The following is a 12,318-nucleotide window of genomic DNA, read 5'->3' as shown; positions in this document are numbered from 1 at the left end:
AATACATTTCCTTTATGATATAATTGACCTGAAAAGATGTAAGCCATTTATCAATCATTTAAAATTTAACTACTTGTGTTTGAATTGACTAGATCATCTTGTCATTACAGTATTTAAAGAGTTAATACACTGGCCAACGGTGGCCACTAATAAAAAAATATATCTTTTTTTGAATTTTCTTATAATTTCTCTGAGAAAATCAGATGTTTAAAATCATTATTTATATAAGAATAAGGAGATGTAATATGATTGCCAATCAGAAAACTATCTGCAAGAGATGCAAGCAACTATAGGTCTCCAAAAGGTTTTCATCAATGAACAAAATCCATACTGTATCGTAGCCTATAAAAGACCATGACATTCAAAAATGTCAAACAAGAATATTTATTGCTGGATTTATGCTAAATCAAAAAATTAAAATCAAAAATGGCAGACAGCATCTAATGTGAACCACTGAAGTTGAAAGCTCCTATTTATCTTTTAAAGGATAAACTGAAATACATGACAGTCACAAGAAACTAATCGAATTACAAAGATTGTTTACATAAGCTCTGATATCAATCATGTTATGTTCTTAAAAGTGGTTTAGAAATATAATTAATTGGACTTAAATGAACTGATTACTTTTGATTCACTTTGATCAGGTTTTATACATGTATGGTTAAATAGAAGTTATTTAATTTTCAGGCAAATGGTCGGCCAGAAATCCAGGTTTCCCATTTTCTTGACTGGTTACGATTAGAACCTCAGTCATTAGTTTGGGTACCAGTATTACATAGATTAGCAGCCGCAGAAACTGCCAAACACCAGGCTAAATGTAATATATGTAAAGAATTCCCTATTGTTGGCTTTCGGTAAGTAATTGATATTTAATATTTGTTAAATTCAACAATTTATATCAAAAATGCAAAGTTAGTTGTAAAATTTTTAAATATTGGTAATTCTAAATATTCTTCAAAAGAATGTTAACTAATGTTAAATTTGTTTGAGAAGTGAGGCATGTAATCATATTGACTAACGATTATATTTTTATATTTCCAGATATCGCTGTTTACGGTGCTTTAATTTTGATATTTGCCAAAATTGTTTTTTCTCCGGAAGGAAATCCAAAAATCATAAACTCACTCATCCTATGCAAGAATACTGTACCGCTGTAAGTATATTATTCTGTTCATAAAATCACCCCAAAAAAATTTAAAATAGTGTCAGACAATAAGAAAGAGATGTTCCTTGAAGTAAAAGAACATGAGTTATAAACAGTATCTTATAAACCATGTTCTATTGATATCAAAAATATATTTTTAATAATTTTAACTTTATTTTAATAATTTAAACCAATTTTATTCACTATTCAAATCTAACATTATCTTTTATTGGAACAATTAACATATTACTGGCATATAGAAATTGAACTTATTTTGATTTGAAAAGTTAACAAAATAAGCCCTGTTGTGCTTTTGTTTTACAATATTTGTCCATGGATAAAATAAGTAAAGAGTCAATAGACTAAAATATATCAAAATCATAAATTCAAAAACCTTCCTAAAGCCATTCACAAATTACCATTCGCAAGGGAGATAATCTGTGTGTGATGAAATAAGAAAATAGACAAAGTTGCTACAAAAGAATATTAATGTTTGTTGGCTTTAAAGCTTATAACAATTTTGGTTTGTTTTCTCTTCACCTTTAACTGTATTTCTTTTTATTTATCATTGCAGACAACCTCAGGAGAAGATGTACGAGATTTTACAAAAGTTCTCAAAAATAAATTTAAAACAAAAAGACATTTTAAGAAACATCCAAGGCTTGGTTTCCTTCCTGTTCAAACTGTTTTAGAAGGAGATGCCTTAGAAAGGTAAGAAAAATACACAGTGAAATATACAATCTATGTTTTTTTTTTTGTTTTGTTTCCTGTTTTGCCAGTTAAGAAATTTTGTGTTTGTGTAATGTTTAGTATGTTTTTTTTCATAAGTCATTTTTTTTACCATATATTTTTTTAAATCTGATATTATTGAACTAACTCATACATTATTTTTATTCAGAATTATATTGATAAAATGATAATCTTGTATGATCAATTGCATGTAGAAAGAAATATTTTTTATGATTCAATATAAATCAAACTGTTTTTCTTTTATGAAGTACAAAACCATCCGAGACAACATCAACTTCAGTGCAATGGTAATTTTTTCAACTTTCCAAATTTTTTATAAATCCATTTAAAAATATAATCAAAAGCTTGTACAATAAACAGCATCCAGGCATGTAGCTTTTCCCATCTTTACCGTACTTAGCTTCATAAATATCACCTAAGTAGATAAACCAAACATAATATAATGTAAAGGAAAGATTTATTTTGGTTGTTTCATAATTGTTTTTTACACACATTTTCTATTATATAGTGGCAAAGTGGGAATTATTGCTTTTAGTTAGGAGTAAAGTGTGATAACTTATTTTGACTTGAAGAACTTTATCTCATGCCTTAATAGGAGAGGGAAATTTTAAAACGCTTTTCTCTTTTTTATTTAGAATGCTTTATTGTGATGTAACATTAAATAGGCCAGAAATGTAGGCTTTAATATTATTTAAGGTATTGAAAGGGGGAAGAGTTGTGAAGATATCCAATCATCAGCAAGACATATATGTTTGCATCACACGACTATTTCAGATTACTTATTTACTTCCTTAATCCTTAACATAAAATCTATTTTTCATTTCCCAAGTACATTCTACCTTATTTTATAGGCACTACTTGCTCACATAGAATTGCACGAATTTTACTTTTAGTTATTGAAATCGTGTGAAAATTTTATATGAATATGATATCACTGACAATTTCTCTTTGATCTTGTGTGTATTTTGTTGGGTAACACATTCAAAGCATTATAAAACTATTTGAAATGCCATAATCCTATGTTTAGATATCTGCTCAATTCCAACTTATTTTTTTTATAATATTTACTCTAAGATGCAACAATTATGTCCAATAATTACTACCACAATGGAATTATTTTTTTACCAAATCAGCTTTTATTTAATAAATGTGTACAATGCATCCATTTCCGCTAAAGATTTGTTTAAAGTGGGAAAATTCCTATGAGTCAACTATCAAACAATTAATGCCAAGAATAGATATTACGCAATCATTTCATTGTTGTATATGACAAGAGCAATGATTTTTCTAGGTGAAGTAGTGCAGTTTAAATGAGGCACTCAGGTCTACTTCAACCTAGGATTCAAAAGTCATTAGGTATAGCACTTTGCCTGTCAACCTTATCTAACAAATAAACCAGTGGTATATTTGTCCTACTTTTTGAAAGTACTAATTTCTTCCAGCAACTGTTGTAAAGATCCTTCTGACAGTAACAATCCTCTATACCCAGTGGCCAAGTAGTTACTACTGTAATCACAGCGAGTCAACACTGAGGTTGTGAGTTCGAACCCTGCTCGTGTAGGTGTACTCAACTCCAATCTTAAAGGGAAACTTCGCAAAAAAATCAAAAATTGATATTATGTTTATTCTGTATAAAAATGCTCAAATTGATAGGTATTAAAGTTTTATTCTGCTAGATAAGAGATCACCATCGATTTTAAATTTAGAGTATCAATTCTCTCCGGTCGGCCATTTTGTCACCTTGTCCGATTTGCAGTCGCGATATGTCTAAGGACCAGAACTACAGTAACCGGATGTAGTCGTAATTGCGTGTCGATATCTCGTCAATCGTACGGTTGTTTTATCCGACTAGTTAACTTGATACGGAAAATTTTCTTTTTTTTTTAATAACCATGATCTGTTATTTTAAAGACTGATAATATAGGAATTAGTGAAAAAGTCAAAATTTCAAATCATAAATAAGTCTTCCGTGAAACTTGAATTGTTTTCGGCAATTTAATTAGTTCATAATTCTTTTATGTAATAAACTTTATTCAAATAAATTAGGATCTTCGCTCCACTGATCACCCGCATGGCTAAAGGTATTACTCCCAAAGGTATTGTAGGGGGTGTGAGGTGACACGTCCAGGTATTCAAGCGATTTCCTGTCGAGTTTGCAAATTCATGCATCGTTTCACTTCTTAGTGTATTGATAAGTGTACACGGCCGATAACTTATAACTTTCCATTTTGAACTATTAGGTGTATAATATACATCTCTATCTTGCGTGTCTGAAAGTGATATAATATATAGTCATTACTAAACATATACGCTTGTTTATGAATAACATTTCTGGTTAAAAGAAAATTATTTATAAAAATATAAATAATACCAAAAAAAACAACAGATCTGATGAAAGAAAAAAAAAAATCCAAGAGTAAATTTGGTAAAATGTAATATATACTCGTTGTCAATGGTGAAGGACAGATTGGAACATACCAGAAATATATTGATTTAAAAAAAGGTACGCACTTGTCGACCATTCTCATATACGCCTGGATTATAAGTTACGGAACTATAGCGCAAATTAAAATATATACATTTATACATAGAACATAAGAAAGAATAATATATTTTTCGAAAATTGGGGTAAAAGTTTTGTAAAATGAAAAGTCCACGTATGCCAACAGTAAGTAATCATCAAATGTCGATAGATTATTGTATACCAAACGAAGAAGGAGAAGAAGAAGAGATTTAAACACAGGTCGATATATAACTTTATTTGGCTCATCGAAGTTATGGACATTTATAATTCAATTAGATTGTTCTCGAAAAAAGGACGAAATTCGTCTTCGTCACAATTGTTCCAAAATGCATGTAATATATACGCCACTGGAAGTACACTTATACCGAGGGATGTGAATATTTTCCGGGAAAACTATAGAGTATCAAAGTTTCAAATCAATTTCGGGATTTATTTTCTCTCTAGATATTCAATGACAGCAATTTAAAGAAACTGCTTGTCCGCTTTAGTGGTATTCTTGCCAGTTGAAACAGACTTATAATAACATTAAAAAATAGGGAAGGATGACATTAAATTCGTTGTCTTTTTTTATACATCGTTGGTCAAATAGCTAAAGTATTATATATAGTTACGGTGTGAGACGAAGAGTATTTTAAGAAGGACATATTCCCGATTATGTATAAATTTTGTTGATGTTTTTCACACTTGAAAAGCATATCTGTTCGTAATTTGTCGATTCCATTCCAATTGGATCCTTTAATTTCCTGTCAATTTTTTTAAACATTTTTCTTTTCAAATATCTGAAGTCTTCATGTGTTGTCAGATTTAAAATATTTTGATGAGCACATTAATTTCTAAATAGGTAATTAAAGATCACTTTGGATGGACTAAAATATATAATTGCAATTGTTAATGATCTGTTTGAAATATTTAAGGCTGCCGATCCGTATTTGAAATAGTTCAATTTTTAGTTCATAAACTCGTGTTTAGAAGGCTATTTTTATTTATAAATTCTTCAATTAAAATAATTCAGTGTTTTATCGTTACTAAAGTAATCAAAAGTCATAATTCATTAAAAAGTGATCTTATGCAAAATATAAAAATATACAACAGCTATACAGTTATTGTGCGATCTTATTATTCCCGTTAATTAATTTTAATTTTTTTTTTTACATTCATGTGTCTGAAATTTTGTCGGAGTCCCGTTTACAATTATGTTGTTCACACCTGAATGCCAGTGAACCGTGACGCCTAGATTTCACTGAATGAGGATCAAAGGATTAGAATTACATAATGCTAATCTTTTAATTACCTTGAGTTAACCTCCGCATTCAACATTCTTTAGGTGTCACAAAACAATACACATTTTATTTCCACCGTACAAGCAAGTGAAAATGTTTGCTGTAATGAAGCAAAAACGTCAGAATACAAACATGTATTTTTAATACACTATTGATCATGTCAATTTCATATGTTTGTTTAAAGTATTTGTACAAAACAAATCATAAAAATGTTCTATGTATGAATTAATTTTATTATTAAAATTCGTTTTAAAATATCCACACGATCTAATTTTAAAAGTTGCGTGGCTATCACTTATTTTTCGTTGGTTAATAGCTACACCAAAAGTCCTCGATGCGCTTTAAATCGCGTAAATAGATTGTTAACGAACAAGACTTAAATGAGATATTTTCACTCCCGGCATGCATCAAAGACTTAAACTACGTCACATAAGTCAGGAAGCTTCAAGAAATAAAATTAATAATTCCCAATTTTCTTCTTTATTAGATTTCATATCAAAATAAAACTTGGTGAATATGTTTTTTATGGTATTATGAACATAATAAGATGAAAAGTGAAAAATCGCGAATTATCCTTTTAATAGACTAGGATTGTCAGTTTTTCTATTAAAGGCTGTAGGTTTTCTCTGGGCATTCCTGCTACCTCCGTCAATAAAATATGGCCACCACAAAAAATCCCAAAAGCGGTGCTTATAAGTGGTGTTAAAACACCAAAAATCAATCAATCAATCATCCTCTGATTGGTCAAAAATTGTCTTAAGATGTTAAAAAATTACAAATTGACCTGTCTGGGAAACAATATATGTTACCAATTGAAGGTGATATACTACTTCATTAAAAGAGTATGATAGCAATCAAAACATTGTTCTTTTATTATTCATAGCAGGCTTTTTTTTGGTGATTAATGGTGCAGGTTCTCATTAATCGTAATTTCTACCTGGAAAACCCTAGTAATTACGAGATTTGAAGAAGATTTGTCCTAATTATAGTTACCTGTACTAAAATAATCAGCGACTACATCAGTTATATTGACTTTGCTATTCTCTGACAGGATTGATTAGATAGCTGTATTAATTCATTTCCATAATTGAACAGATTTGCACGAAATCAAACAATGATTTATATTCTCTGCTAATGTTGTATTGATTGGGTTTTTCATAATATGGAAATTGAAAACAAAACTTTTGTTCTCTAAGAATTTAAAAGGAAACTTCATGTATTACATAATGATGACAAAAACAATTATTGATTGTTTGTTGCTTAACGTCAGATTGCAAATACTTCATGCATGTTCAGGATGATTTATTATGTATGCTAAAAACACCTTTTTTTAACTTTGGGCCATTAGTAATTTCAGTTTGAAATTAGCTAATTAATAGAACTCTTTTATTAACATTCATAGAAAGAATATTAAACTGTCAATTGTTCTTGAACAATTGAGAGGTCTTTCCTTTTATAATATAAAATACATGTTTCTATAGACGTAAAATGTATTGAAAAGCTTTAAAACACACTGAAAATCCTTTAAATAAGGTCAAAAACACATAATTTGCTATATGGGACATGACCTTGACCTTTGACCTTTTGACCTTTGTCAAGGTCATTATTCCCCAATGTCATTGCTGAAGACCCCATGGGTCTAGGACCTTTGGTTATATAGTAAAAGATGATTTTGTCTTTCCAGAAACCTAAAACAGAGGTTATGCCCCTTAAAAAAAGGTCAAATCTTTTTGGTCAAAATGTAATAAAGTTGCGCCATACTGACCCAAACATTTTCCACTATTCAAAACTTCTGTAAGTATAATGGTTTCTGAGATTATCCCATAACAAGGTGTTAGGTCAAAGGTCAAGGTCAACATACAAATTTGACCTTGAGGTATTTTTTAAAGATACATGAAATGATGATGATTGGTGAAGATCCTATGTGTCTACGACTTACGGTTTCTGAGTTTTGGTGGCCAACCGACACCGGTTAATTTTCATAGGGGCATAACCCTACCAATGAGTTGTTGAATCTTTTCGATCCAAATGTAACGAAGAACCGGGGTCTGGTCCTGAACAAATTTCACCCTTCATTTTTTTTCTACCTATTACGGTTACGGTGTTGGAACGATAACAAGGTTTTTGGGTTTCGGAGGGATTACTCCGAACCGACAAAATATTTCGACTCACAGGGTGAGTTCCGGATAGGTATTCATGACACCGATACAAAGTGTGAACATGAAAGCGACACGTCTTACGGTTATGGAGGGAAATTTTGTCAAAGTTTGGCGGAACAAGAAGAATAATAATCAGAAGAAATACAGTAAGGTCTTTCCCTTTAGTAAAAGGAAAGACCTTAATTATGATGTCCTCATATTGTGATGTAAGGTCATTATGACATTATATATATTACTTAGAATCCAATGTTCTTTTTACAGTTCAGTTTTGGCGGTAGTTCCTGTTGTGAAAGGGATAGAAAAAGAGAAACTAAGTGATCTGTGAATATTTGGCTTTTTATTTATTTATTTGAGCATCATTAATGAATCTCTTGTAAACCAAACATGTGTACAGCTGACAAATTATTAGCCTGGTGTCTAATATGAGTTTTATTCAGATAGATTTTTTTCATTAATAAGTTGGAAAATTAAGTATTTTTCAAACAATTGAATTAGCATGAAGGACAAAGTCTCCTAAGACAGCACATTATTTGATAAACTGGGTTTATCCTTCTCTTTTAAATATTCAGCTTCGAGCAATCCTGGTGAAGGTAAATTCTTAAAGAGCACTTCCAACTCATGAAATTTATAATGTGTTGGTTTCATTTCTTTATGTAGATTTCAGAAAAAAGACAAAGTATATAATTGACTTGGAAAATACCATTTACTTTTTCAAGGAACTAATATTAAAGATCAATTTATGTTAAAGCTAGCTTTCCTAACCTTTTCTTATAATTATCTAAAGGAAACTCAATGTTATTAAAACTTGGCTTTTTTTCTGTTGGCATATTGATCACTGACCTCAAATTGTCCTTAAGCTATTGGATAACAAGCACTTGTTTTGTCACTTTTTGATTATTTGATTATGCAGTAAGCATAAACAGATTGTACAATAGAATTATTGTTGTTACTACATTGTAAAGCAATGGAGAGCCATGGATAAAGTCATCAGTTTAATGAGAGAAAATCAATGGCTAGGTACTCTGAGGTGGAAACTCTGCGTTCCTGCAGAAGAATTATAATCTACAGGTTGTAGAAAGGTTGCTAGTCAATTATTGATCTACATTCTTTTACAAAATTTAATCTGTTGGCTTCTATCAAGTTTTACTCTTGGATTGAGTGTTGATTAAAGGTGGATTGGATTAAAGAGATGGGATTAGTTACACAAAATTACAGGTAATTTTATGACTGAAAACAAGGGGTGGAATCTTGGCTGCTGTATCCCTGTTATATGATATGTTCATTTCTGTTGTCATAATTTGTTTAAAGCAATTCATTATTGTTGAGAGGCATAATCTGAAATATGCTTTTATAGTACTTTTGTTTTTGGAATCAATCAACTTTCATTATTTCAAGCCAAAAGATTTGGTATTTGTCACCTTAATTAGTAGTTTAAGAGAACACAAAATAGATTTTCAGATTTTATAGTAGAGTAAGTTGATGAAATCTCTTTATTGGAAAAAATGGCTAGATTTAAAAATTGAATGGTATGTTGGTTTTATTAAAATTTGAAGACTATTAAAAATAGATCTGATACATTTTACTATCAGGCAATTTTAGGGCCAAATTCAGATCTTTCTTGAAAATATTTCTAAATGGGAATCCAAACAAGTTTTATAAAACAATTCCTGTTCTCAATTACGATCAACAACAAGTTTGATTTCACAATTTCCAAAGATTTTTCCATTAAGCAGCTATAATGACAGTTCATTAGTAGACAAACATGTTAGTTTATGTATATATAATGATAGTCCTTGAGCAAGCACTGACACATAAGCTTGTCTTAGTCCACTGGGTTAAGACAGCTACAGTGATTTCTTTCCTAGATCTATAACTTAATCCGATACAGGGGGTAATATGGTTATCATCAATAAACATGCTGTATTTATAAGTTCTAACTGGAATTGTATAATCGGTAATTGTACATTTAACACTCCGCTGCCAGACAAAAGTGAATCATCCAGCCACAATATGAGATCACCGTCTAAAAGTCAAAACATATTCATTCCATTTGAAATATCAGTCTTTTTTTCTACATTTACTAACTCATCTATCTTTGTCATATAATCAATGGATATGCATTTTCTAAGTCAATATTACGAAGATATTCAAACTATATTCAAGTACCATTAGTTGACATTTAAAGTATCAGGAAATTTACTTTTAAAAGCAGGTTTAGTGACCATTACCGGTAGCTACCAATTTTGGTATTGTGTAAAAAGCTAAGGAAATTGTAGTCTTGACTCACTTGGCTAATATATTCAGGATTATATAACATAAACTATGGATTGTATTTTAAGTTGCTATTACTGTACACCATTTTGGTAATTTACATTTAATCATTTTATTAAACTTCATTTTAGATAAGTTTAATTTTATTATCTATTGAATATTTGTAAGTCAGCATCTATCTAAGACTTGATGACAAAAACTTCTATTTACCTGCAATTTTTCTGCAGTTTTGTGCTGTCATGAAATCTTACATTGATGCTAACTAATATTTAGTACTTTTTTTAAGGTTGAATGTATTTAAGTTAAATGAATTAGCATGGCTTGTGTTGAATATTCAAATTACATTAATTGTATCTTTTTGTACAAATATTTTCTCATATTTCTTATGAAAGGGCTTTTTACAAAGTCTACATTGGTGAGGTCCATTTCTGTTATCATAATAGACCATTGATATTTGTTATATTTGGAGGTCCATTTCTGTTATCATAATAGACCATTGATATTTGTTATATTTGGAGGTCCATTTCTGTTATCATAATAGACCATTGATATTTGTTATATTTGGAGGTCCATTTCTGTTATCATAATAGACCATTGATATTTGTTATATTTGGAGGTCCATTTCTGTTATCATAATAGACCATTGATATTTGTTATATTAGGAGGTCCATTTCTGTTATCATAATAGACCATTGATATTTGTTATATTAGGAGGTTCATTTCTGTTATCATAATAGACCATTGATATTTGTTATATTAGGAGGTCCATTTCTGTTATCATAATAGACCATTGATATTTGTTATATTTTCATTAGCATCAATACACTTGTTTAACAAGCAGAATATAAGTTCATGCCTTCTTAGGGGTAAAATGTATATTTTGGCTTATAACTCTGAAACCAAAGCATTTAGAGCAAATCTGACATGGGGGTAAAAATGTTTTTCAATTCAAGATCTATCTGCCCTCAAATTGTCAGATGAATCGGAATTGCTGCCCGTTACTTGGTAATTTTAAGGATTTTTTTCCGTTTTCGGTTATTATCTTGAAAATTATTATAGATAGAGATAAACTGTAAACAGCAATAATGTTCAGCAAAGTAAGATCTACAAATAAGTCAACATAACCAAAATGGTCAGTTGACCCCTTTAGGAGTTATTGCCCTTTATAGTCATTTTTTACCAATTTTTTCGTAAATTTTGTAAACCTTTACAAAAATCTTCTCCTCTGAAACTACTGGACCAAATATAACCAAACTTAGCCACAATCCTTATTAGGGTATACAGTTTAAAAGATGCATGGGGTGACCCAGCCAACCAACCTAGATGGCCGCCATGGCTAAAAATAGAACATGGGGGTAAAATGTAGATTTTGGCATATAACTCTGAAACCAAAGCATTTAAAGCAAATCTTGCAAGGGGTTAACTTGTTTATCAAGTAAATATCTATCTGCCCTGAAATTTTAAGATTAATTGGACAACAGGTTATTGGGTTGCTGCCCCCAATAGGTAATTTTTAAGGAAATTTTGCTGTTTTTGGTCATTTTCCTGAATACTATTATAGATAGAGTTAAACCGTAAACAGCAATAATGTTCAGCAAATTAAGATCTAAAAATAAGTCAACATGACCAAAATGGTCAGTTGACCCCTTAAGGGGTTATTGCCCTTTATAGTAAATTTTTAACAATTTTCATTAATTTGGTAAAATTTTTTAAGTTTTTACAAAACGTTTTCCTCTGTAACTAAAGCCCCAAATTTATTACAGATAGAGAAAATTGTTAATAGCAAGAATGATCAGTAATGTATATGATCTACAAACACATCACCATCACCAAAACACAATTTTGTCATGAATCCATCTGTTTCCTTTGTTTAATATGCACATAGACCAAGAGCCTCTAGTTTAGATATATTTATGGTACACTACATGTAGTCATGTTTAGGTGGGGCTTCAAAGGCCAAGTGTTCTAAATAGTTCTACTACTGTTATCACTAGCCACTCAACACTGAGGTTGTGAGTTGGAACCTTGCTCGTGCAGGTGTACTCAACTCCAATCCTAATTGACTATCGTAAGTCTGTGATTGTCTCTGGCCACTCAGGAAATAGCCCTAAAGTGGCGTTAAAACACCAACAACAATCAATGTAATGCCAAGGACGTGAATATTACATTCAAAAAGATCCAAGACTCCAT

At 30.4% G+C, this 12,318-nt stretch overlaps 1 protein-coding gene across 3 annotated transcripts in view; it reads left to right on the top strand.

Annotated features, from left to right (window-relative positions):
- LOC139492092 (dystrophin-like) overlaps positions 1 to 12,318 on the top strand; it is a 223,371-nt gene that overhangs the window by 202,749 nt on the left and 8,304 nt on the right. For all 3 annotated transcript variants that reach the window (XM_071280234.1, XM_071280235.1, XM_071280236.1), the window contains 4 exons: positions 688 to 854; positions 1,042 to 1,153; positions 1,719 to 1,855; positions 2,143 to 2,181. In XM_071280234.1, the coding sequence (XP_071136335.1) occupies positions 688 to 854; positions 1,042 to 1,153; positions 1,719 to 1,855; positions 2,143 to 2,181 (455 nt within the window). The remainder of the gene's footprint in view (positions 1 to 687; positions 855 to 1,041; positions 1,154 to 1,718; positions 1,856 to 2,142; positions 2,182 to 12,318) is intronic.

Source organism: Mytilus edulis, chromosome 10 (genome assembly GCF_963676685.1).
Source record: "Mytilus edulis chromosome 10, xbMytEdul2.2, whole genome shotgun sequence".
NCBI lineage: Eukaryota > Metazoa > Mollusca > Bivalvia > Mytilida > Mytilidae > Mytilus > Mytilus edulis.
Note: the sequence above shows the minus strand (reverse complement) of the source record. Positions and strands in the feature narration are given on the sequence as shown.